The sequence below is a fragment of the Hypanus sabinus genome, unplaced genomic scaffold, assembly GCF_030144855.1.
Source record: "Hypanus sabinus isolate sHypSab1 unplaced genomic scaffold, sHypSab1.hap1 scaffold_944, whole genome shotgun sequence".
In the NCBI taxonomy this organism is placed as follows: domain Eukaryota; kingdom Metazoa; phylum Chordata; class Chondrichthyes; order Myliobatiformes; family Dasyatidae; genus Hypanus; species Hypanus sabinus.
This window is the reverse complement of record NW_026781798.1, coordinates 65,318-93,264: the sequence shown is the minus strand read 5'-3', so window position 1 is coordinate 93,264 and position 27,947 is coordinate 65,318. Positions and strand designations below refer to the sequence as shown.

At 45.1% G+C, this 27,947-nt stretch overlaps 1 protein-coding gene across 1 annotated transcript in view; it reads right to left on the bottom strand.

Moving 5' to 3' along the window:
• Positions 1 to 2,681: 2,681 nt before the first annotated feature.
• LOC132390531 (NACHT, LRR and PYD domains-containing protein 3-like) overlaps positions 2,682 to 27,947 on the bottom strand; it is a gene marked incomplete at its 3' end in the record, with an annotated part of 38,724 nt that continues 13,458 nt past the window's right edge. Inside the window, 8 exon segments of the mRNA XM_059963148.1 lie at positions 2,682 to 2,844; positions 3,000 to 3,170; positions 3,326 to 3,424; positions 4,485 to 6,252; positions 15,873 to 15,938; positions 16,037 to 16,208; positions 21,128 to 21,408; positions 24,410 to 24,501. Coding sequence (XP_059819131.1) covers positions 2,682 to 2,844; positions 3,000 to 3,170; positions 3,326 to 3,424; positions 4,485 to 6,252; positions 15,873 to 15,938; positions 16,037 to 16,208; positions 21,128 to 21,408; positions 24,410 to 24,501 — 2,812 coding nt within the window.

Sequence of the window (27,947 nt, the reverse complement as noted above, 5' to 3'; positions counted from 1 at the left end):
AGGTGGTGGAAATTTCAGAAAATTGTGTGCGGGATGTGGAGGCCGGTGGGGTTGTACGTGAGTGCAAAATGAACTCTATCCCCGGTAGGAAGGAAAGAGAATAGGGTGAGAGCAGATGTGCGTGAAATGGGAGAGTTGCTGTTAGAGGAAGGGCAGCCCCATTCTTTGCAAACGGAGGACATCTCCTTCGTTCTGGACTGAAAAGTCTCATCCTGAGGGTAGTTGTGGCGGAGACGGAGGATTTGAGAGAAGGGGGATGTCGTTTTTACAAGCAGAAACGTGGGACGAGATATATTCCAGGTAGCTGTGAGAGTCCGTGAGTTTATAATACACATTAGTGGATAACCTGTCTTCGGAGATGAAGCCAAGGGAAATTTCGGAAATAGACGAGTTGAATTTGTGGGCAAGTTGGAAGTTGCAGGCAAAGTGGGTGAAATCGACGAATTCAACACAGGTGCAAGAAGCAGCAACAATGCAGTCGTCAATGTTGAGGAGGAGAAGTGCGGGACGGTAATCGGGATGTGTGTGGGCGGTTAGCGATGGTGTCGCTGAGAGAATTGGTCCATGTAGGGGCTGCTGAGGGTTCGCGGAGTCGGGGATTAATAGGGCAGCGTGGCTACAGCGGTGCATCCTGCTGGGATCTGATGAGATCACTGGAAACATTTCGTGGGAAGGATTAAAGCCATTGCCATATATCGATCGTGAAAAGGTAGGTGCAGAAGGAGGGATCAATGAGGCCATGTGAGGCTTTGCGTGTCTGTAAAACATCACGAGTGTCCATGATTTCAAGGCGAAACCCCTGTGGTGATGGGATGGACAGTGGGTCTTGTTGTGGGAGGTTTTGGGCTCAGTAGGAGGGGCTGTTGGGGAGACATGTGCAACGTTCGCGTTACTTCCACGATATTAAATCTTCTGGGGAACCTAGGACTTTTAGCAATCTGTAACCGTCCCGTTTAATTTGCTTGCTTACCGTCTGCTTCATTGAAGGTTTCTACCGTGTTAGTAAGAATCAATTTGGATTTAACAAACCTGTGCAACGGTTTTTCTACCAATACAGCAATTGTTCAAGTGAATGCACATGTCATCCATTCTCTGCATTTCTGTTCGCTGTATACAATGTGCTTTCAACCTTTGTTAGATTTTTCGAGGCACATTCATTCAATTTTTCCGGTTCCGGCGGTCCACAATGAGATCAGAATCGCTTCATCTCCTTTGCTTCTGCCCATAAAACATGTATATCACCGCGGCAGATTCCGTCACTTTCCCCATATTCCAGGGATAATCGATCCATCCTTCCAAACCTTCCACAGAACTGAAACTCAATAGTTCTCAGCATTTACATTGGAAGCTTCTTGTTTAATTGGCTAGAAAAGTAAACTTAATATAAATAATAATGCTTAATACTGTGATTTATCTTTCTGAAGCAAAATTGAGAGACAGACGTTAGTTCTGACAAAGATAATGTAAAATATAAAAAGAAAAGACATCGTCGTAGCAATAACTGACGTATCACTGCCGGTGTCTGGAATAGCTAGAGTCAGGCTTTTTCCATTCGTCCAATGAGATTACAGGTGATAAGCGCGTCTTGCACAGAAAGATAGAAACGCAGAAAGCCTACAGCACAACGAGTGACCGGTTGAACAATCAGTCCCGTTTCTCACCGTCGTGGAACCGATGATTGTAAAATCACACCAGTGCAACGTCCGAGATCGCTGCAGACCCAGGGTTACTACCAAAGTATTTGTTAACTTAACATCATTATGGACGCAAGACAGCCGAATGTACCGTCCTCAGTCCAAAGTGACAAAAACGATACCCTTCTCGGATAATCCCACCCAGGACACTGGTGTTCCAGAGTGACAATTCCTGCCTGTGTCATTCCCCGGTTCCCCAGGCGAGGCCCAAACCAAGACATCCGGCGGAAGCAGGGCCTCGGCACTGCAGACGGAAACGCTCAGCAGCGGGACTGTTTCTGACGTCAGGGCACGCTCGGCTGAAGTCGGAGTATATTGGAAATAATTCTGGAGCGCGGCCGTTAAAGGTAAAACCGGGAAATCTGCCTGAGTGACCCCATCCCGCGGGCGAAAATGTTCACATATTCCGATGGTCAAATATCACTCTCAGTCCAGCTGTGCGTTCCTGGAGAGACATCAATTCCTTCTCCCCGGTTTGACTAAACCGATTCCCCACCAGCCTGAAACAGAAGGGAGAATAAAGATGAAATAAACAGATTACACAACAGTGTCAGTAACAGGGGACCGGGGTTAATGTTTCAACATCACTCACAGACAAATATCACCAGAAAACCCGCGGATCCGCTGATATTTTATCATATTGAATCCTAACTCTTACACAATCCGCTCCAGAGTCGGGAGTTCTACTATAAGGCGTCGAAGAGCGGGGATAGATCGGTCTGTGAGCCAGTTTGATTCCAGGTTCAGCCGCGTTAGCAATCGCTTTGTAATGATAGCTGAGACGAGATCCTCGACACCAGAATCTGATAGACGGACACGACTCAGCCTGGAGATGAGAGAGATTGAGGGTGAAGGACACCGGGAGACAGGAGACGGTACAAATCCCCAGTGTTTATCAGTAACACAATTACTGATCACATTAATGTTCAGTGTCAGACACCCAGTGACTGTAAACACTCTCCCACAGTCTAGTATTTACCACAGTTTCTGTATTTTACACTCCGGGTTCCTCAGAGCCGCAGACACCAGTTTCACTCCGGAATCTCCCAGTTTATTATCACTCAGGTCCAGATCCGTGAGTGATCGGTTTGTAATGAGATCGGTGGCAAGATCCTCGGCATCAGAATCCGTGAGACCGACGCCACTCAGCCTGGAGATGAGAGAGAGTGAGGGTGAAGGACACAGAGAGACAGGAGACTGTACAAATCCCCAGTGTTTATCAGTAACACAATTGCTGATCACATTAACGTTCAGTGGCAGACACCCAGTGACTGTAAGCACAACCTTCCACAGTCTGGTACTTACCGCAATCTCTGAATTTTACACTCCGGATTCCTGAGAGCCGCAAACACAATACTCACTCCTGAATCTCCCAGTTTATTACCACTCAGGTTCAGACCCGTCAATGATAAGTTTGTACTGAGAGCGGAAACGAGATCCTCGGCACCAGAATCTGTGAGACCGACACCCCTCAGCCTGGACATCAGAGAGAGTGAGAGTGAAGGACACAGAGAGACAGGAGACTGTACAAATCCCCAGTGTTTATCAGTAGCACAATTACTGATGACATTAATGTTCAGTGTCAGACACCCAGTGACTGTCAACACAATCTCCCACAGTCTGGTACTTACCCCAGTATCTGTATTTTACACTCCGGGTTCCTCAGAGCCGCAGACACCAGTTTCACTCCAGAATCTCCCAAATCATTCGTCCCAAGTCTAAACACAAACAGACAGATTCATGAACAAAGTGATTCAAAACCGTGGGTCTGAGGGAATTTCTCTCACTCGGATATTTCAGGAAACATAAAACACTTCAGTAAATCACTGATCGGTGTTCCCATCACCGTCAATGTCCCTCACTGTCCAGCTCCAGGGTATTCACCGAATGTCAGTAATTTAGTCTGTCGGTGTGACACTGTAAACTCCACATATTCTGTCTCTTTTCCCGATGGTTAGAAAAGTGTCCTTGATGTGAGATGGTCGGGAGGGGCAGGGATAAAGGTTGAGAGAAAGTCCCACAGTGAGGAAGATTCGTCAATGGGGAAAAGTCGATAGGAGTCGGTGGAAGAGACCCCACCTGAGGGAAAGGGATAGAAAGACAGAATCTGCAGGAGAAAGTTGATGGGGAAGAGAGATCTCTCAGGAAGAAGGGGATAGGGATGAGAGATCCCACAGGATTAAGGGAATTGGGAAGAGTGGTCTCACAGGAGGCAGGGGGATGGGGATGTCAGTTCCCTCATCAGTATACCGATAGGAGAAGATAATCCAATAAGATAAGATGATCCAAAAATATATTGCAAGGAAGGGTTGGGTCAGAACTGAGGTCCGCAATCGGGGGAGGAGATGCGCCCATGGGGTCTGGGTACCTGGTAGTGAGCACAGTCACACAGGCGGACTGATCGTGATAGTCACAAACAGGGAAGGGCAGGAGAGGACAATCTCACAATGGTATATCTTTCCTTCTCACTGGGACAGTCTGCTGACGGTCTCTTGTCCCTCAACGGGAAGGGGGTGTGAATCTCTGACCCACCTGCTGCAGTCAGTGTCGGTCTGGGTGTCTGTAACAGTGAGAAGGAACATTGTCAATGGACGTGTCACAGGCAGCGAGAAACACGGCCATTCCTGTGACTTGCTGCCATTAAAACAATGGTCGTTTTTCACTAGTCACCGACATCCCACAAAACCTTCATATTCCTGTAGTTATTTGTCACATTATCTGATTTACTACAGTTTTACCAATTTGAAACAACTCAGTTTCACAGTTCAAGAGTGAGAGATAAATCAGTACTTCAACTCCTGGCACTTGTGCAGGCCGGGGACCAGCCGCTGGATTGCTTCACACTGAATGTGGCAGTTCTCCAGGTCGAGGTGTTTTAGTGTATCACAGAGTCCGATGACATGAGACAGGAACGCGCAGTCAATCGGGGTCAGTATCATTCCACTGAAGGAAAGTGTTTCCACAGATCCCAATGAGGCCTGAGCCAGTTCACGATTCTGAGACTCAAACAGGTAGTGCAATGTGTTCAGGAGGCTCCTTTTACCAGCTTCACTCCTCGTGTTTCCACTCCGGCGTCTAACCTCCTTCTTCACCCAGTCAATAACCCGGCAGGTTGCTTCATGAGGAAATGGACCCAGAAATTCCTCCAGGATCCGAGCTGTCATTGGGGAGCAGAGACCAGCAACAAAACGGAGAAATACCTCAAATCGCCCATCGGTCGTGTTGTGGGCTTTAGTGAGGAACTTCAGGATGTCCCCGGGATGTGGATTCAGGAATTGTGCGACTGCGGCTACAAACTCTTGGATGGTGAGGTGTGGGAATGTGTACATCACGCTCCAGGCAGAATCCTCTCTCTCCAAAAGCTCCATCAGGAACCCGGACGGGACCTGGAAAGGCTGCAGATTGTAGTTGATCAAATCTCCATTTGTAAACACAATCTTCTTCTCGGACACTCCTCTGCAGGCCATCTGACCAACCCTGAGTAACACATCACGGGGGTTGTCAATCTCACGGCCGTGGTTTTTCAGGATGTTGTAAATATAGTAGGAGTACAGTTGGGTGATGGTCTTGGGAACTAGCTGCGGGTCCCTGACTCTTAGTGTGAAGAAAGGGCCCAGTACCAGAGCGAGGATCCAGCAGTAGGAGGGGTTGTAGCTCATAGTGTACAGGATCTCGTTCTCCTCCACGTGTTTGTAAACAGCTTCTGCCACCGTCTGATCTTCGAAATGTCTGATGAAATATTCCTTCCGTTCCTCACCAACATATCCCAGGATTTCAGCACAGACACGGATATCAGCCTTTTCCAATAAATGTAACGCAGTGGGCCGGGTGGTCACCAGCACTGAACACCCTGGGAGCAGCTTGCCCTGGATTAAACTGTACACAATGTCAGACACTTCACACCACCACTCAGGATCTGGGCACTGGTGCTTGGGTTCTGTATCTGCCCGACTGTCCGCAAAATCGATTCTGTGCTTGAATTCATCCAAACCATCGAATATAAACAGCAATCCCTCTGGGTTCTTCCAGACCTCTCTCAGGATATTCCCAAAGTAAGGATACTGATCCAGAATCAGTTCCTTCAGGTTTATTCTGCAGTTAATGTTGTTTAAATCCCGGAATTTGAAACAGAGGACAAAGTGGAATTGTTGGTATATTTTCCCTGTTGCCCAGTCATAAACAATCTTTTGTACCATTGTTGTTTTCCCGATCCCCGAGACTCCAGACACTGCTGCCGAACATCCAGAAGTTGATCTTTTGAAGAATCTTTTCATTTTGTCCCGAAAACAATGTGAGTACCTATTCTGAAATAGATGAGCAATGTGGACTTTCTCCAGCTTTTTGCGGAGGTGTTTTTCTCTCGATTCCTCGTGGTCTCTGGCTCTTGCCAGCAGCTCATGTTCCACCAGTGTCCGATCTCGAACAGTAGAAATGACCGTGAGCTCAGCGTATCGATCAACCAGCTGGAAAACCTTCACCTTCTCCCTCATCAGGATCGTGTTCACTCTCAGTGTTTCAGTTTGTGTCCGCAGAGAATCCTTGAGTTTCTGTTGAACATCTGTGGACGGACAGAAATCGGTTGTCAAAGCCTGATCTGATGAACACGGAACACCCACTGATTTCCCCCAATTAAAATAATTGTTAAGGACATTGTTTGGGTGAAATCGGGAGATCAGAAGTAAGCATGTCTGAAAATGAACGACGGACCAGAAATATTTCTGATCTGACTCAGATCCGCTGTTAAAGGCTCCACTCTCCCCTCTGTTGGTAGTTTGCAGATTCTCCGGTGATCCAGCGAGCACCAAGTGCACACGTGATTCTGGAGAGGAGAGTGTTGTGTGGAGCGGGTGGTTTCACTGCTTTCACTGCTCAGCTTCTGCTGAACTGTGCAACCCTGCAGGGGTAACGGTGGTGGGGGGAGTGGGTGGGCAATGGGCAATTTTCATCATTTTTTCTTTTCGCATAACAGACCTGATGTTCTTGATCGTCCTTTAGGTGCATGCTGTGAGTACTGAGCCCAGAGTTTCCCTTTCCAGGCTGGTCCAGTCATGGGGTAACACACCCTGCACTACTCCACTGTCTCTTATTCTAGGAGGAGCTAGTACATGACACATGCAATAACACCCCAACCACACATCTACAGTCTTCTCTGCTCTGAGGAGCTGGTACGTGCACTCCGGCAATAAGACCCCAACCACACATCTACAGTCTTCTCTGCTCTGAAGAGCTGGTACGTGAACTCCGGCAATAACACCCCAACCACACATCTACAGTCTTCTCTGCTCTGAAGAGCTGGTACGTGAACACCGGCAATACACCCCAACCACACATCTACAGTCTTCTCTGCTCTGAAGAGCTGGTACGTGAACTCCGGCAATAACACCCCAACCACACATCTACAGTCTTCTCTGCTCTGAAGAGCTGGTACGTGAATTCCGGCAATAAGACCCCACCACACTTCTGCAGTCCCCTCTGCTCCAAGGGGCTAGTACAGGAACTCAGGCAATATGTCCCAACCACACCCCTACAGTCTCCTCTGCTCCGAGGAGCTGGTACGTGATCTCAGACAAAACAGCCCTACCACCCCTCTGCAATATCCTCTACACGGGGCAGCTGGTACGTGATCTCAGACAAAACAGCCCTACCACCCCTCTACAATCTCTACACAGAGGATCTGGTACGTGATCTCAGACCATACACCCCTACCACCCCTGTACAATCTCATCTACACAGAGGAGCTGGTACATGAACTGAGACGATGCACCCCTACCACACCTCTGCTCCAGGGAACTTGGACATGGATTCAGGCAATTCCCAGATGTTGTTCGGAAGAACAGGAAGCTGAAGAGGATGTCAGAAATAACAGGGGATTCTATAGTCAGGGGGACATGTGGGCGATTCTACGGACACAAAAAGGAGACACCGATGATGCTTTGTCACTCAGGTGCCAAGGTCCAAAATGTTTCTGGACACGTCCACAATATCCTGATAAGGGAGGGTGAACAGCGAGAAGTCGTGGAACATACTGATACCAATGACATAGGAAGTACAAAGGGAGGAGTTCAGGAAAACAGAATATAGGGAGATAGGAGGGAAGCTGAGAAGCGGGATCTCAAACATAGTAATCTCGGGATTGCTGTCTGTTCCACACGACAGTGAAAATGGGGTGGCAGATAAATCCGTGACTGAAGAATTGCAGCGGGTGTCGGGATTCAGGTTTTTGGATAATTGGGACAACCTCTGGGACAGGCGTGCTCTGTACAAAATGGACGTGTTGCACGAATTCGAGGGGGACAAATATTCCTGTGGGTAGATCTACTGGAGTTGTTGGGACTACTTTACACTAATAAGGCAGGGGATTGGAAACCAGGATGGTAGAGCTTAGGATGAGCCTACAAGCTTACCTTAGATGATAGGTATAACATGAATATCAGGAAGGACAAGCTCATGATTGGGTTCAAACGCAGACGGATTGCACCACAGATGGTGCAATCAAAAGGGCGCAGATGCAGAACTGATGGTGTTCTATTTGATTGCGCGTAGCATTTGGAACAAGGTGACGAGCTCTTGGTGCAATTATATGTAGAGCAGTATGATGTTGTGGGCGTCACTGAGTCATGGCTGTATGAAGGCCATAGTTGGGAACTTAACATCAAAGGATATCATTTGTATCCAAAGGACAGGCAGGACCAATAGATGTTGTGTTGTTATTGATTCGAGATGGAAATACATGATTAGAAAAGAGATTTAGATAGGATCAGAGAATGTTGAATCTTTGTGGGTGAAGATAAGAAATTGCAAGGGTAAAAAAACATAAAGAAAATCATATATAGGTCTCCAAATAGTAGCCAAGAGGAGGGGTTGATACAGAAAAGGGAGCTGGATAAGCACGTAATAAGGGTAATGACATAATTGTAATGGGGGAATTCAAGGGAAATCGGAGAATCAAACATACGTAAGGTGTCGAATCGCAAGAGAGGCAATTTATTGAATGCCCACGAGATAGCTTTGTAGAGCATCTTGTGCTTGAGACTACGCGGGGAGAGGCTATTTTAAATTGGGTATTGTGTAATAACCCAGATCTTAATAGGGAGCTTAAAGCAAAAGAATCTTTGGAGGCATGAAATGATGGAATTCAAGCTGCAATTTGAGAGGGAGAAGCATAACTTACATGTACTTGTATCGCAATGGAATAAAGGTAATTACAGAGACATGAGAGAGGAGCTTTACGAGGTGGGTTAGAGGGTACTCATAGGAATAACGGCAGAACTTAGGTGGCTGACGATTCTGGATATATTTCATAAGGTGCAGGATAGATATGGCCCACAGAGGAAGTTGCTCTCAAACGGAAGAGGCAGGCAACAGTGATTGACAACGGAAGTTAAGGACAGCATAAAAGCCAAGGAAAGGGCATATAATGTACCAAAAGTGGGTGGAAAAAGTGGATGAATGGAAAGGTTTTAAAATCCAACACAAGGCAACTGGAAAAGCTATGAGAAGGGAAAAGATGAAAAATGGGAGCAGTCAAGCCAATAATATAAAGCACGAAAATAAACACTTTTTCAGTTATATAAAGAGTAAAAGGGAGATAAGAGTTGATATTGGAACACTGAAAAGTGATGTTGGTGAGACAGCAATGGGGGACAAAGAAATGGCCGATAAACTTAATAGGTACTTTGCATATGTCTTCACTGTGGAAGACGCTTGCAGTAGAGCACAGGCAAACCAAGTGAGTGCTACTGATATATCACAAGAAAAAGAGCTCGGCATACTGAAAGGGCTTAAGTTGGATAAGTCACCAGGGGCAGCTTGACTACATCCCAGAGACCTGAGAGAGGTTGCTGGAGAGATAACGGATACATTGGCCATGGTCTTTCAAAAATCAGTTGGTTCTGGCATGATCCCGGAGGACTGCAGGACTGCAAATGTCACTTCACTCTTTAAGAAAGGACGAAGGTAAAAAAACAAAAAGAAAATTATGGCCAGTAACCAAACCTCAGTGGTTAGCAAAGTGTATTATGGAAGTCTCTTATGAAAGTTGAGGTTTCGAGGTACTTGGAGACTAATGACAAAATAGGTCAAAGTCAGCATGGTTTCTGTAAAGGGAGATCATGCCTGACCAATCTGTTCTCCGAGGAACTAAGACGCAGGGTCAACAAAGGAGAGGCAGTGGATGTGATTTACTTAGATTTTCAGAAGGCATTTGATTAGGTGCCACATATGAGACTGTTGAACAAGATAAAATTCTTTGGCGTTACAGGAAAGATATTGGCGTGGGTAGCGGAATGGCAGGAGGCCGCAAGTGAGAATAAAAAAGGCCTTTACTGGTTGGCTGCCTTTGACTAATGGTGCTCTGCAGGGGACTTTATTGGTTCTGCTGCCTTTGTGGCAAAGTCTGCGGATGATACACAGATAGGTGGAGGGTAGGTACCAGAATGTACACAAATTGGAAGAATGGGTTAAAAAGTGGCAGATGGAATACAGTGTTGGGAAACGTATGATAATGTATTTTGGGACAAGGAACAATAGTGCGGACCATTATCTAAATGGGAAGAAGGTTCAACCATCACAGGTACAGAGGGACCTAGGAGTCCTCCAGCAAGGTTCCCAGAACTTTAATGTACAGGTTGAGGATCTGGTAAAGAAGGCAAATGCAATGTTGGCATTTATTTCAGGAAGAATCGAACATAAAAGCAAAGAGATAATGCTTAGCCCTTATAAGTATGTAGTCAGGCAGCACGTGAAGTTTTGCCAACAGTTTTGGGGATATACCTCAGAAAAGATGTGTTGCCATTGGAGAGAGTCCAGAGAGATTCAGCAGAATGATTCTGGGAATGAAGGGGTTAACATATGAGGAGCGTTTTGGCAACTTTGGGCCTGTACTCAATGGAATCTACCGAATGCTGAAAGGACCAGACAGGGTGGATGTGGAGAGTGCGTTTTCTATGGTGGGAGTATCCAGAACTGGAGGGCACAGCCTCCAAATAGAGGGGCGATCCTTCTGGAAAGGTAAGGAGGATTTTTTGAGCCAGAGAGTAGTGAATCGCTGGAGTGCCGTGCTGCAGACTGCAGTGGAGGCCGTGTCCATGTGTATATTTAAGGGAAAAGGTCCTGACTGGAAAGGGCATGAAAGAATATGGTGAGAAGGCAGTTGTATGGGATTCAGCGGACCTGGGATCAGCCATGATGGAATGGTGGAGTGGACTCGATGGGCTGAATGGCCTAATTCTGCTCCCATGTCTTGTGGTCTGATGGAGGAATAAAGGCAAATCTCGGCTCCACTTTGGATCTGAATTGTGAGCCATACCATGCTGGTGTTGGATGTTTCTATTGGAGGTCTGGCTACAGTTTTGACAGTTCTCGGGATATTTGGTGCTAAGAAAGGGAAACACAGAGGATTCTTTGGCAGTTTGAACGGGGCACGACTGCGCATGCGCGTGACGGTCGACCTGTGAGAACAGCGAGAGAGTTGAAAAAGCGAGCAGATTAACGGAGCGGACGACGTAGTAGCCTGTGACGGAGTGAAGGGAGACAGAGTAGGAAGGTTTTGGCTCGAGAGGCTTCGGCCAGAAGAGACTGAGGACAAACTTGCTCTCAATGAGGTAAAGCCGGATAAGCTCCTTTAATTAATCTAATTATCTCAGAATTAAGTAATGGAGACCGCCGTTAGGACAGCCGGGTGCTCCGATTTAGTCCGTAGGAAGTCAGAGCGAGCACAATTGTCCCTGATGACTACACCTGCAAAAGGTGCATCCAGCTGCAGCTCCTGACAAACCGTGTTAGGGAACTGGAGCTGGAGCTGGAGGAACTTCAGATCATTCGTGAGGCAGAGACAAAAATAGACAGGAGTTTCAGGCAGATAGACACCCCTAAAAGTCAGGAGACAGGTCGCTGGGTGACTGTCAGGAGCGGGAAGGGGAATAGACAGGAAGAGCAGAGCAACCCTGTGTACTTTCCCATCAACAATAAGTATACCACTTTGGATAATGTTGGTGTGGACGACCTACCAGGGACAAGTTGCAGTGGTCGCGTCTCTGGCACCGAGACTGGACCCTCAGATCAGAAGTGAAGGAGAGAAAATAGGAGAGCAATAATGATAGGGGATTCGATAGTTAAGGGGACAAATAAGAGGTTCTGTGGGAGAGATCGAGAATCCTGGATGGTCTGTTGCCTCTCTGGTGTCAGGGCCTGCGGTGTCTCGGATCGAGTTTTTAGTATTCTCAAGAGGGAGTGTGAGTAGCCAGATGTCATGGTCCATGTCAATGACGTGGATAGGAAGAAGAAGGAGGTCCTGCAAAGAGAGTTTAGTAATTTAGGTGTAAAGTTGAAGAACAGGACTTCCAGGGTTGCAATCTCAGGATTGCTACCCGTGCCATGTGTAGGGAGATAATCCAGCTAAATACGTGGCTAAGGAGTTGGTGCAGGAGGGAGGGCTTCGTGTTTCTGGAAAATTGGGCCTTGTTCCAGGGAAGGTGGGACCTGTTCCGACGGTCCTGAACTGTTCCTGAACTGGAGGGGGACTATCATCCTTGCGGCAAGGATTGCTAGTGCTACTCCAGGGGGTTTAGACTAGATTTGCAAAGTGGGGGGGGGGGGCAGAGTGTTAGAGCAGATAGTGAGTTGGAGGAGGAACATGATCTTGCGAGAACTGCAAGTATTGTGCACGGGCCAAAGCCAGGTCTGACATATAGAGGTTTTGAGGAAAGAGAAGTAGATAAAGGGTGTAATAGTAGTAAGGTAGATGGGCTAAAGTGCGTGTACTTCAATGCAAGAAGCATCCGGAGCAAAGGTGAATAACTGGGAGCTTGGATACATACATGGAATTATGATGTTGTAGCCATTACAGAGACTTGGCTGGCACCAGGGCAGGAATGGATTCTCAATATTCCCAGATTTCATTGCTTTAAAAGGGATGGGGGCTGGGGGAAGGGGAGGAGGGGTGACATTATTTGTCAGGGATACTATTACAACTATAGAAAGGGTGGGTAATTTGGCAGGATCCTCGTTTGTGTCAGTATGGGTGGAAGTCAGCAAACAGGAAGGGAGCAGTTACTCTGTTGGGAGTATTCTATAAGCCCCTAGTAGCAGCAGAGATACCGAACAGCAGATTGGGAGGCAGATTTTGGAAAGTTTCAAAAATAACAGGGTTGTTAACATGGGTGACTTTAACTTCCCTAATATTGATTGACAGCTGATTAGTTCCAAGGCTTTGGATGGGACAGAATTTGTTAAGTGTGTCCAAGACGGATTCCTGTCACAGTATGTCGACAGGCCGACTAGGGGGAAAGCCATACAGATCTAGTATTAGGTAACGAACCGGGTCAGGTCACAGATCTCTCTGGGAGTGAACATCTAGGGGACAGTGGTCGCCGCTCCCTGGTCTTCAGCATTATCATGGAAAAGGATAGAAATAGAGAGAACAAGAACATTTTTAATTGAGAAAGGATACGTTATGAGGCTATAAGGCTAGAACTTGCGGGTGTGAATTGGGATGTTGTTTTTGCAGCGAAATGTACTATGGACATGTGGTCGATGTTTAAGGATCTCTTGAAGGATGTTAGGGATAAATTTGTCAGGGTGAGGAAGAGAAGGAATGGTAGGGTGAAGGAACCATGGGTGACAAGTGAGGTGGGAAATCTAGTCTGGTGCAAGAAGGCAGCATAATTGAGGTTAAGGAAGCAAGGACCAGATGGGTCCTCTATTCATTGGAGTGTAGAAGGTTGAGGGGGGATTTGATCGAGGTATTTAAAATTTTGAGAGGGATAGATAGAGTTGACGTGAACAGGCTGTTTCCATTGAGAGTAGGGGAGATTCAAACTAGAGGACTTGATTTGAGAGTTAGGGGGCAAAAGTTTAAGGGAAACACGAGGGGGTATTTCTTTACTCAAAGAGTGATAGCTGTGTGGAATGAGCTTCCTGTAGAAGTAGTAGAGGCCAGTTCAGTTGTGTCATTTAAGGTAAAATTGGATAGGTATAAGGACAGGAAAGGAGTGGAGGGTTATGGGCTGAGTGCGGGTAGGTGGGACTAGGTGAGATTAAGGGTTCGGCACGGACTAGGAGGGCCAAGATGGTCAGTTTCCGTGCTGTGATTGTTATATGGTTATATGGATCTGTTGAGGAATATAGGGTAGCAAGAAAGGAGATTAAGAAGGGGCTGCGAAGAGCAAGACGGGGTCATGAGAAGACCTTTGTGAGTAGGGTAAAGGAAAACCCCAAGGCATTTACAACTATGTGAAGAATAAAAGGATGACAAGAGTGAAGGAAGAACAGATTAGAGATAAAAGTGGGAAGATGTGCCTGGAGGCTGTGGAAGTGAGCGAGGTCCGCAATGAATACTTCTCTTCGTTATTCAGCAAGGAGAGGTATCTTGCTGACGGTGAGGACAATATGAAAGAGGTTGATGTTCTGGAGCATGTTGATATTAAGGGAGAGGAGGTGTTGGAGTTGTTAAAATACATCAGGACGGATTAGTCCCCGTGGCCTGATGGAATATTCCCCAGGCTGCTCCACGAGGCGAGCGAAGATATTGCTGAGCGTCTGGCTAGGATCTTTATGTCCTCGCTGTCCACGGGAATGCTACTGGAGGATTGGAGGGAAAGGAATTTTGTGAGTTTTACTAATAACCTGGACGTGGGTGTAGAAGGATGGGTTGGCAAGTTTGCAGACGACACAAAGTTTGAACTCTCCAACTTCCGGTAATTCCCTCCATCTCCCTTCCTACATCCCACTTTCACACTGTCTCATCTTCTAGCTGCCTATCACCTCTCATGACTCCGCCTTCTTCTACTAAACATCGTGCTTTCCCCTTAGATTCTTTTTTCACCCCTCCTGCCTGTCCCCTCCCTGCTTCCCCTCCCCCACCCCTTGATCTTTCCTCTGATTGGTATTCCACCCTCCCCCCACTTCTTTATAGGGCCCCTGCCCCCTCCTATTTTAGTCCTGATGAAGGGTCTCGACCGGAAACGTTGACTGCTCCTTTCAACGGATGTTGCCCGACCCGCTGAGTTCATCCAGCTTGTTTGTACGTGTTTATTTGACCACAGCATCTGCAGTGTATTTTGTGTTTACAATGTTTGCTGGTGTTGTGGATAGTGTAGAGAATTGTTGAAGGATGCAGAGAGGCATTAATAGGATGCAGAAGTGGACTGAGAATTGGCAGATGGAGTTCAACCCGGAGCAGTGTGAGGTGTTACACCTTGGAAGGACAAACTCCAAGGCAGAGTACAAAGTAAATGGCAGGATACTTGGTAGTGTGAAGGAACAGAGGGATCTGGGGGTACATGTCCACAGATTCCTGAAAGTTGCTTCACAGGTAAATAGGGTCGTTAAGAAAGCTTATGGGGAGCTAGCTTTTATAAGTCGAGGGATAGTGTTTTAGAGTCGCGAGGTAATGATGCAGCTCTATAAAACTCTGGTTAGGCCACACTTGGAGTACTGTGTCCAGTTCTGGTCGCCTCACTATAGGAAGGACGTGAAAGCATTGGACAGGGGGCAGAGGGGATTTACGAGGATGCTTCCTAGTTTACAGAATATGCATCAGAGATTAAGAGAGCTAGGTCTTTACTTTTGGAGAGAAGGAGGTTGTGCGAAGACATGATAGAGGAAAAGAAGATATTAAGAGGAATAGATGGAATGGATAGCCAACGCCTCTTCGTCAGGGCACCACTGCTCAGTACAAGAGGACATAGCTTTAAGGTAAGGTCTGGGAAGTTCAAGGAGGATATTAGAGGAAGGCTTTTTACTCAGAGAGTGGTTGGTGCGTGGAATGTGCTGCCTGTGTCAGTGGCAGAGGCAGATACAATGGTGAAATTTAAGTGACTACTAGACAGTTATATGGAGGAATTTAAGTTGGGGTGTTAAAGTATGGGAAGCAGGGTTTAAGGGTCGACACAACATTGTGGACCGAAGGGCCTGACTGTGGTATACTATTCTATGTCCTACGTTTCTTCTTTCACCGACGGGAATATGCGTTTAGCAAACTCATAGATTTCTCCAGGTGTACAGCCGAAGATCCAGACGGTAAAAAGTGTTCTGAAAAATGCAAGTGGTTACCCGTCCCCCGGACACAGCAACAGAGTGTCTCCCAAACTCTGACAGTCTCGAAACATGCCCGTAAAGACAGGTATTTAGACTCTCAGTGTGAAATACAGACTTTGAGATTTCTGTTCTATCGCTTACCTTTCAGATGCTTGGGCATTTCAGGTAAACTCCGCTTACGGTCCATGTAGACGAACTGCCCGTCACCTGTTCAAACAGGTTAACCTGCATGAAATCTATTCTGTGTAATACTGTAAATTCATCAGCACTTACATCTGTAACACACAGTAAATTGTCCACCGTACCTCGTTCCCGTATTTCATTCAATATTCCGCTCAGCTTCGGTAAATGGTGATGTAGTTTCACAAAGGATTCCCACATCACCCTCCGGGCCCCGGAGCCCTTCTCCATCACCAGATCCAGGAGGAGTTTGGAAGCGCCCGCTCGGTTTCCCTTCTCCGCGAGCTCAGTCACGCCCTGTAATGAACAACGGGGAATATATCGAGGAGCGGAAGGATGGGTACAAATCTACTCTGAATATGGACTGACCCAGCACATTCTGCTCGCCACAGATCACTAACAGCCATTGAAGTGTTCGTACTGGGGAACGATTTTAAAAGAAGCCAGCGGGGTCAATGTGGAGTTCCTGTACGTCACAGATTGCGGGGTAATAATCAACCTGACGAGTTTTAAGAGGAGCACACATGCGTGAGTGAGCCAGAAATAGAGTGGGGAGTTGAGGCTTTGTGCAAGAAAGGGTTCAGTGAGAAGCGGCGGCGGGTTTAGGTCGTTTTTGAGTAATATTTTACCTCTTTTTCATGACTAGAACAGTGGGCATGCTAGGCAGAATAGTGGAATGCTTTTCCGACAGGGTTAGCAATACAGGGAGACCTCCATTTTCTCCAATAATTACACCGTCAGGAATTTCACCCAGCTGCAACTTCCTACAGACTGTGCTGAGGAATTGGAGCTGGAACTGGATGAACCCGGGATCACTCGGGAGCCTGACAGGTTGTCTGACAGGCTATTCCCAAGGCGCAGGACACAGGTAACCGGCAGCGGGGCGGAGAGGGGAGGGAACAGGCAGCCGCTACAGGAAACTCCTCTATAACAGGTATACGGCTTTCAGTTTCGGGGTATGGCCTCGCAGTGGAAAGCCACGGTGATTATGCCTTTGGATCTGAGTTTTTCTTTGTGACTCGGAAGGGATGAACAGTGCTGAGCTGCACTGACAGAGGGAATTCAATGGTCAGTGGAACAGACTGGAGATACTATTTATGAGAACAAGGCATTTGGATAGCGGCTTGCCAATGCCTGGGATATCTCCCGTTGAGTCTGACACATTATGAAAAGGCAGGATGAACTGTCAGAGGTCGTGGTCCACGTTGTTACCAAGGACAAGAGTAGGAAGTGTGATGAGGTCCTGCAAAATCATGTCATGGAATTAGATGCTACGTTAAAGGGTATGAAGCCGAGAGCTGTGTTGTAGGGATTGCTATCAGTACCACGTGCGAATGAGGGCTGAAATAGGACGATAATACAGTCTAACGTGTGGGTGATCAGATGCTGCATTATGGAGGGCTTCAGATGTTTAGATGATTGGGCTCTCTTCCAAGGAAATGGGACATGGAGAGAGGTGAACCTTTTGCACCTGAACTGGAGGGGGACTGACAATCTTGCGGGAAGGGTTGTTAGCGCTGCATTTGGGTTTGGTGATGTGCTAAAATTGAGTTGCGGGGGATGAATAATCAGAGCGGATAATGGAGTGGCTGTGTGGGAAATGTGTTGTTAGGCCAACTTACAGAGTCAGGACTCTAAAAATGATGAAACTAATGTTCTGAGTTGCGTATTGTTTCATTGCAATGAGTATTGTAGGAAAGGCAGATGAGCCCAGAGAATTCATCAGCACATTGAATGGCAGCATTGTAACCATTGATGTGATTTGGTAGGAAGAGGCTGTTCAGCATTCCAGTGTTCCGTTGTGTAAGGCATGATTCATTCGAGCGGGATGAATTATGGAAGGAGAGGTGGCATAACTAGTCAGGAAAAATGTCCCTGCATTGCTCTAACAGGACAAACTGGAGGGATCATCTACTGACTGCATGGGTGAAACTGAACATTAAGAAATGGATAGTCATTGGGCTTTAGAGGATCAAATTTGTAGAAAGATCACAGACAGTCACGATAAACACAAGATTATGATGGTAGGTGACAGACGTGTGCAGGGAAACACTTTGGATCTGGTGCCATTAGCTTAAAGATCATTACGGAACAGGGTACGTCTGGTCTTCGGGTTAAGAATCTAAATTGGAGAAAGGCCAATTTTAATGGACTTAGAAGGGATTTGAGGAAAATGGATTTGGACCGGTTGTTTTCTGGTACAGACGTGCTTAGTAAGTGTGAGGCTTCCGAAACTGAAATTTTGAGAGTACAGAGTTCGAGTGCATAAATGACCACAAGTACAGAGTTTGACTGTTCCTGACGGAATAAAAAGCAACAATAAGATGTTTAAGGAACCTTGGCTTTTGAGGGATATTCAGATCCTAAGCACATAGCAAGTACTGTTTCGAAGGATCAAATGAGGTACCCGACGAGTACAAGAAATGCAAGAGTTACTAAAGGAGGAAATCAGGAGAGCTAAAGATCGGCATGAGATTGCTCTAGCAGACAAAGGAAAATAGAATTCCAAACTCGTCATCAAATATATTTCGAACAGAATTATGCCAATGAACAAAATTGGTCCTCTTGAAGTTCAGAGTGGGCCTTTATGCATGAAGCTGAAAATGGTGGGGAGATTTAAATGGACTTTGTTGCGTTTATATTTACTGTTGTATGTTTCACTGCTGTCTTGCCTCACTGTAAAGACCCTGGAGATATGCAGAGTCTTTGGAGTGAGGCAAAGAATCAGTGAGATCATGGACATTATACAGATTATAGAGGAGGAGATATTTGTTGTCTTGAAGCAGATTAGCGTGGATAAATCCTTAGTGCTTTCCTTCTTTTGAGGCTAGTTCAGAGAATGCAGGTGCTCCGCTAAAGGTATTTAAAATGTCAGAGGTGGAAGTATTGGAGGGTAAGTAATGTTGTTCTGTTGTTTATAAAGACTGTAAGAATAAGCCAGGGAATCAAAGGCTGGTGATCCTGACATCAGTGCTAGTAAAGCTCGTGGCAGAATGGCAGGTATTCTAAGGGACTGAATATTAGTATTTGGTTGGACAAGGATTGATTAGGGATAGCCAACACTAATTTGTGTCTGGTAAATCTCGTCTAACCAGGCTTACAGCTTCTTGAGGAACTCACCAGGCAAATAATGTAAACCACTCAGTGGATGATATCCACATGAACTTCAGCATGGCCTTTGAGAAGATCCTTCATGAAAGAGCTTGATCAATAAGACTAAGTGGCTTACCATTCATGACATGGTAGTAATTTAGTTTAGATATTGGAAACGCAAGGGTAGTTAAGAGATGACTGGGGGTCTATGACTAGTGGTGTACGGCAGGGATCTGTACTGGGTCTGGTGTTGTCTGTCATATATATCAATGCTCTGGATGATGATGTGGTAAACTGTGTCAGCAAATCTGTGGATGACACCAAGGTAGTGACAGCGAGGAAGGTTATCTGAGCTTACAGCGGGACATGGAACAACTAGAAAAAGGTGGAATGGAGATTCGGAGATAGAATTTAATGAGACACATGTCAGGTGTTGCATTTTTTAAGGACAAACCACCAGAATACTAAGACATTGAGCGGTAGGACATTAAGCAGTGCAGTAAAACTAAGATATCTGGGAATACAGATCCATGGGCTTTCATAAATCAAAATATTGAAAACAGAAGTCGGGATATTATGTCGAAATTGATGTTGCAAAGGCTATTTTGAAACAATGGGTGCACCTCCCTCTCGGAAGGTTATCAATAAGAGCGTAGAGAAATATTACAGATTGTTGCCAGGACTTGAGGACCTGAGATATAGGGAAAGTGTGAATAGGTTAGGATATTATTCCATAGAGTGTAGGAGGACCAGGACAGATGTGACAGAGGTATACAAGCTTATGAAAGGTATAGATAGAGTTAGTGTGAAAAGGCATTTACTACTGAGGTTGGGTGAGACAGGAATTAGAGATCATTGGGTAACAATGACAGGTGAAAGGCAAGATGACGGGAACTTGTTCACTCGGAGTGTAAAGTGCAGCCATCGGAATTAGTTGATGTACATTCGATTTGAACGTTTAAGATCAGTTTGGATAAGTTAATTCAATGGGGGTTTATGGATGTCTCCAGTCTGGGTTCAGTTCAATGGGACTAAGCAAACAATAGGTCGGTGTGGACTAGATGGGCAGAAGAGCCTGTTGCTGTACTGTTGAGTTTGATGACTACGGCTAGCTCAAACTATGGCAGGGTCACTGTTGATTTTCCCTGAGGTACTTGCTGGTGAACCGCAGCAGGTTCACCCTTCACTGTCAGTTTCCATGTGGGGTCCAGTTTCAGCCAATAGCTGGGAACTGGCAGTGAGGAGCAGCTAGTAAATACACGACTATTGTGCATGTGTGTCAGACCGAAGCCAAATGCTGGTGATGTTGAGTAAGAAGTTTGGATTGAAATTGTCAGCTGCCTCACGTGGAATGTAGTGTTCGGTATCGTGTGTGGCTCTTCACTAAAATTCAGTCTGCGTGGCAATAAGTGAACGCACTCCAGTAGCACGAGGACCATTGGAAAGCTGCTTCTTTGTAATTCTATGTTAGCTGTAGATGTTTGGAATATTTTCAGTGATAGTAATATTGCACTTCCCGGTGTTAACAGCATATGCCGTGGTAACAACAAACTCAAATTGTAACAATCACAAGGAACAAAAGATAACAGAAACATGAGGTATGCTGTGAAAATCGATTTTAAAAAAGTCAGCAGTTCAAATGAGAGACGATAGTCAGTGTTGCCTGGTGAGTTGAAAATGGGTTTGAAGATGGACTCGAGAAATGAGCTGTGAAATATGTCACTATATATCTGATTTTGGGAAACCCGTGGGTCAGCAGGAGAACACAGATTAGTGAAAGGCCATTAAGGTCGAACATTGGGAACATGTTGTGATGTCAGTCTGAGTGATGTCAAGTGGTTCTCTGTCCACCTGCAATGTCCGTCAAGCGTCATATTAGTAAAGTCACCTGTCAATCATTGCCTGTATCCTAACCTGTCTAAAAATGAACGTGGTCAGATAACTGGAAAGGGGATTGTATTGGTAAATAAAGGTTCAGGGTATCCGCAGATTAAAATTCTTTTCTTGATGTTCACCAGAAGCATTACATGATTTTCATAGCCCGGAGGCACCGTTAAACCGGTTCTGTCGGTCTGTAACAGATTCAGTAGAATCTACAATCAGTCTATGTTCCTCCCACTTACGTGATACTCTCGCCCGGTGAAGTGATCCTCGCCCATTAACATGGAGCCGACTCACTCCAGACCCTCCTCAATCGCCTGCTCCAGTCGCTCCATGTAGAATCTCGTCAACCGGAACAGGTGGTGATCCTCACATTTTGACAGGAAGGCGGAGATTGTGGAGTTCAGATCTGTAGTCAAGCATGGAACATAAAATAGTAGATGTACCATGCGTATGCGGACACGATGCCAATTGAAACCAATCCCATCTTTAGGAACACGGTCAATGTCCCTCCGTTCCCAGCCTACTCATGAATTCAAACGCCTCTCAGATGCTGCTGAGTATCTGTTTCCAGTCCCTCCCTCGGCAGCACATTCCAGACACCGATCACTCTCTGTGGAAAACATACATCCTAAATCCCCTTTAAACTTTACCCTCTAACCTTAAACCTATTCCCTCTGGGATTTGTGGTGAAACTCGTCTGCACCCTCTCCGGACCCTTCACATCATTCTCGTGATGTGGTTACCAGATTTCTGCACAATACTGAAATTGTCTCTTAGCCAAAGTTCATCTAGTTATCGCCCAACTTTAACAAATACCTCAACTCATCGTTAGCACGCTACCAACTGTGTTACCTCTTTCATGAGAGCTATCCATATCCAAGACCCGTCTGTACAACAAACTTATTAAGGGTCCCAGATTTCAGTGTGCACATCGCTAGCGAACTTGACCTCCCAAAGTGCAACTTCTCATATTTGCCAGAATTAACTCTGCCTGGTGACAGTCTGTTCATATTTCTAATTCGATGCTGAGCACTTTGAAAACAGTCCCAAATTTACTCAACACTGTCAACTGTGTAAATCGACTAATGAGTGCGCCCACGTGGTGTTACAAAGTATATCATTTTGAGTGATGCATAGTTTATTATGAATTTATTTAAATCACACACGACGCATGGCGAACCAGTGATCTTTGAGGACACTACTGGTCACACATCTTCAGCCAGAATAACGCTCCTCCTGTCCTGATTCTTGAAGCATTTCCAGGAGATCTTGGTGTCTGACAGTGTCAAAAGCTTTTGTATAGTCGATTAAACATAGGTAGATGTCTTTTTTTACCTGGATGGCTCGTTCACAGATCATTCGTAGCATGAAAATTGCATTTCTGGTTCCAGTGTTTTCCACAAAGCTCCATTGTTCTTTAATGGATTCTGGTTTTAAAAGCGTCTTGCTCTCATTCTGATTACTCTGAGAATAATTGTTCCCACCTGGTTCCTCAGGCTTATTGTACGATGTAACTCACATTCTGTTGCTCCCTCTTTCTTTGGAAGTGCGACGAACACTGATTTACTTAAATCATCAGGTATCTCCCCATGATCACAGATTTCATTTGCTATTTCTGTTATTTTCTCTATTCCAAATTCTGCTAAGGCCGGTATCATTTCAACAGCGATGTTGACTGGACGAGTTGCTCTGTTACGTTTTGTTTTATTTATGGCTGCTCGAATCTCTGATTTTAGAATGTTAGGTCCTTCAAGATTCTTCTTTATGTTCGGCTAGACTCGGACCAGACAGCATCCATTAGAATAGAAGGAGAAGTGAGTGAGTATGAAAATACCATGACAGGCAAGGTTGTGTCTTTTCACCTGACTTCTTCAACCTGTATAGTAAAAATGTCTTGAGAAGTATCAAAGACATCAAAGGACTCACAAATTGGAGGCCAGAATATAAATAACATCCGATATGCTGATGACATCGTACTAATAGCTGACTCGGAAACAGAATTTAAAGAACTACTCACTATAGTGGCAGCACAAAGAAATTGAAGAGGCCTCTAAATCAACACTAAGTGGACAGAAAGCATGGGCATCTCCAGAAAGACAAACATCCCACAATGTGTGATCAAGATCGGAAATACAAACATCAAACAAGTCAACAAATTCAGATATCTTGGCAGCCAAATAGCAAGCGATGGCAGGTGCGACACAGATATCAAATACAGATTAGCAATGGCGAAATAGGCTTTCCAGAAAATGAAGACCATATTAACAGACAGAAAGATGAGTCTGTACACTAAAAAAACAGAATACTGCAGTGCTACATTTATTCTATCCTGACTTATCGAAGTGAATGCTGGACTATTTGCCCAGCAATGGAAAAGAGACTAGAAGCAGCTGAATTATGATTATCAAGAGAATGTTAGAATATTAAAATATCATGGGCTACACACAGGTCAAATGAAGAAGTTCTCAGAAGAGCACAAGCAGTTAGATCACTCATAACAACAGTAAGAGAAAGACAACTCAGATTCCTAGGACACATCATGCGGAAAGATGAACTACAAGAACTTATACTGTCTGGAAAGATCGACAGGAGCAAACTCAGGTGGCTGCATATCGGGGAAATGAAGTCATCCAAAGAGCGAGGGATAGATCCATGTGGAAAGCAATGGTCACCCACACCCGCATCGGACATGGTACCTAGACAGACAATCCTATTCTATTCGATGTGCCCAAAACAACTTTTAAATCAATGTACAAATTCTCTAATTAAGATTCCTTAATTCCTTAAGATTCCTTAACCTGAAACGTTGATACTTAATTTCTCTTTATAGATGCTAGCTGACCTGCTGAGTTCCTCCAGCATTTTGTGCGTTGCCTTCTCTACTTATCATTTTGTTTTACTTTAATCTTATTCGCCAAGGACATTTCATTGCTTCGGTAGCCCTCCCCCCCCCCCAGATTCCCTGTTTAAAATTGCTCCTGTTCACTGCATCCCGCATCCAGTCGGTTCTCCCTCAATATAACGTTCTTTAGCTCGGCCACAAAAGACAGACAGCGGGAATCTCCGCTCAGCTCCATTGTGCAACAACCCGGAAATCCGGGGAGAATTCACCATTGTCCTTCCAAACGAGAAAACAACATCTGTTTTTCACACTGGCTGTTGGAGGCATTTTCCACATCAGTTTGTACCAAATATTCTGTCTGTTCCCTGGATTGTTGCATTGCCCGCTGCTGTATTCCTGAGCTTCATCTACTTATTCAGAAGCTCCTTCTCCTTTCACTCAGGTGAAGATTTGCCTGGTGAGCGGAGCGATTCGACCATTCCCCTTGTTAGTTCCTTGTGCTGGAGCTGCTGAATTGTTCCAGTGCTCAAAGTCGCTTTACCAGTAGGATCAATGACCCCGTTTGATGGTACTTTTTCCCTGCCCCTTTATCGCCTAAGTTTATTCCACTGAACTATTGATGACTTGACTACACGTCTAACATAAGGACAGGGTTTTAATAAGAGCACAGTGAGCATACCTGTGTCCATTTTGACTCTGACTGAAGTTAGTTGATTGTTGTCTTCTTGACTGCCGTCCGAGTGGAAGAAAGCCCCACCTGCTGGCAATGACCTGAATTACACAAATAAAAGAGAGAATCAGTGACTCTGAACTTCATGATTTTAACCACTTTTGTAAGGTCACTGCTCACTCTCCGACATTCCTGGGAGTAAATGGAGATTGGAACAAAGACCTCCAACTGAATACAAATTTCAAAAAGATAGCAAGGAAACGTTTTTAAAGGAGTGATGCATTGAAGCTGAAGAAGCCAACAGAATTGGACAATGAAACTAGATATCTGTTGCGGAAGATTAGAGAAATCAAAGGAACACTTCATGTAAAATGCATATAGGAAAATGAGTACAGGGAAGGACCTTACAGAAGCAGAAGACATCAAAGGGAATTGGCAGGTACACACAGAAGAATTGCAGACAGATCCAACAGCGAAGACACCTGCAATGACTCCCTCAGCGATCCAGAGCCAGACATTCTGGAAAGTGAAGTCGAACGGGAGATAGAAAACATTGCCAATAATAAAGCTGCAGGATATGACGGGAGTCCAGTTGAATTGTTTAAAACTAAAAAAATTTGATGCTGTACTGAAAACAAAAACAACAATGAACTTAAGGCTGGATATAGATCCGTTTTTATCTCAATTCCCAATAAAGGAATGTTGAAATTACCAAACTATTTCACATGGTAGCAAGTTAATGCCAAAGATCATTCAGGCAAGACTCCAGCAATATATAGATCGAGAACTGCCAGAGGTGAAAGTTGGTTTTAGAAGAGGCAGAGGCACCAGAGACCAAATTGCTAACCTACGCCGGATAATGGAGAAATCGGGGTAATTCCAATAAGGTATTTATCTATGTTTAATTGACTGCTCTAAAGCCTTCGATAGTGTGGACAATAATAAACGATGGCAAATTCTTAAAGAAGTGGACATATAATCTGCCTTGTGTGAAACGAAGATCAAAAAGCAACAGTCAGAACTGAACACAGAACAACAAACTGATTCAACATTGGGAAAGGAGTGCGACAAGGCTGCTTACTGTCACCATACTTATGTAATCTATATGCTGAACACATCATTGGGAATGTTGGTCTCGCGGACTCAAAGTTGCCAGATGAAAAACTAACAACCTCAGATTCTACTGTAATGGCTGAAAGTGAGGAGGATCTGAGGAAGCTTCTGATGAAAGTGAAAGAAGAAAGTGGAAAGCTGCCCTCTTGATCAATATTAAGAATACCGGCCAGTCCTATCAGCTCCGTGGTAATAAGTGGAAAGGAATTGGAAATAGGAACAGATTTTGTCGGTTCAACGCCTTTTATAGATGGCAAATGTAGCCACGAAATTAAACATCTCTTGTTTCTGGGGAGGGCAGCAATGGGAAATTTATATAAAATATGATGAAGTGCAGAGACGTAACAATGCCTACGAAGGACCGTAGAGTCAAGTCTATGGTATTTCCAGTTGTGATATATGGCTGTGAGAGCTGGACAATTGGTAAAGCTTAAATGCAAAAGGAGCAACGCCTTTGAACTTGGATGCTGGAGGAAAGTGTTAAGAGTTTGTTGGACAGCAAGTAGATCCAACAAGACTATACTTGGTAAGATACAGCCAGAATGCTCACTAGATCCAACAAGACTATACTTGGTAAGATACAGCCAGAATGCTCACTAGATCCAATAAGACTATACTTGGTAAGATACAGCCAGAATGCTCACTAGATCCAACAAGACTATACTTGGTAAGATACAGCCAGAATGCTCACTAGATCCAACAAGACTATACTTGGTAAGATACAGCCAGAATGCTCACTAGATCCAACAAGACTATACTTGGTAAGATACAGCCAGAATGCTCACTAGATCCAACAAGACTATACTTGGTAAGATACAGCCAGAATGCTCACTAGATCCAACAAGACTATACTTGGTAAGATACAGCCAGAATGCTCACTAGATCCAACAAGACTATACTTGGTAAGATACAGCCAGAATGCTCACTAGATCCAACAAGACTATACTTGGTAAGATACAGCCAGAATGCTCACTAGATCCAACAAGACTATACTTGGTAAGATACAGCCAGAATGCTCACTAGATCCAACAAGACTATACTTGGTAAGATACAGCCAGAATGCTCACTAGATCCAAGAAGACTATACTTGGTAAGATACAGCCAGAATGCTCACTAGATCCAACAAGACTATACTTGGTAAGATACAGCCAGAATGCTCACTAGATCCAACAAGACTATACTTGGTAAGATACAGCCAGAATGCTCACTAGATCCAACAAGACTATACTTGGTAAGATACAGCCAGAATGCTCACTAGATCCAACAAGACTATACTTGGTAAGATACAGCCAGAATGCTCACTAGATCCAACAAGACTATACTTGGTAAGATACAGCCAGAATGCTCACTAGAAGGCTTGAAAAGCTCAAATATTTTGGCCACATCATGAGAAGACGGAATTACTTGGAGAAGAATCCAAGGTAAAATAGAAGGCAAAAGAAGGAGAGGATGACAGAGACTATGATGGATAGATAATATTATTCAGGAAATGGGTTTGACCTTGGGGGATCTTAGAGAGACAGTTTCTTATAAGAAGGCTTCGTGTGCAGAAACACTGTTTTATTTGGCTGAATTCATGGATTTTCATTTATGTTTGAATGACTATTGAATTTGAACATAAGTTGGACAATGATTGTATCATAAACAAAATACAGAATAAATATAAATGTTTTCGGTCAATAACAGACTTGTAATTGTTGCAATTTGTTCTTCAGATAAGTTGATAGTGCAGACAGGGAACAACTAAGCACCAAGTATCTGACCCACAGCATCTAATACCACAGTCTGCTGGCCCGATGTGGCTCTGTTTACTCTGTTATTTAAACCCAGACACCTGAAACAAAGACCAACCACAGGGTTCCTCTAGCTCAAGGTGCCATACAGTAAGATCATCCCTTGCCCTCAAAATCACCCCAGCACCGCAATTGCCGGTCAACACTTCACCAGTGTCCCCCACAATATACTGAATCCTTTTTCGTCCTCGCTAGTTCAGAGGATATTAACCCCTGTTTTCCCACTTCAATCCGTCGCCTTTACAGCTCCGCAAACTCCTTGTCGAAGATGAGTGACATTTAAAAGAAAAGAGCTTATTGGATTTTTCCCATGAGTCAGGATACTAAACAAGTAATGGGGTCTACGGGAAGGGACTCCTTAATGGTGAAGCCCATTGGCTGCTGTGCTAAAGTAACATTTGCTGCCATTAATAGGAGATAAGATAAATCCCGTCACTTCACGGCAGTTATCTGAGAAACGCCAGGCACGCGCAGCGTGAACAAATCGTCTCAACCTCAGCCCGGGAGCGCGCGGGTGACGATGCTCCGCGCGAGGGCGCGCGTGGGCGGTGGGCGGGGCGGTGAGCTGGTGCGTACAGTAGATGTGGAGACGGTAGAGTCAGGGACAGGGAACGGGGAGCGCGGTCTTCGGTCCCGTACTG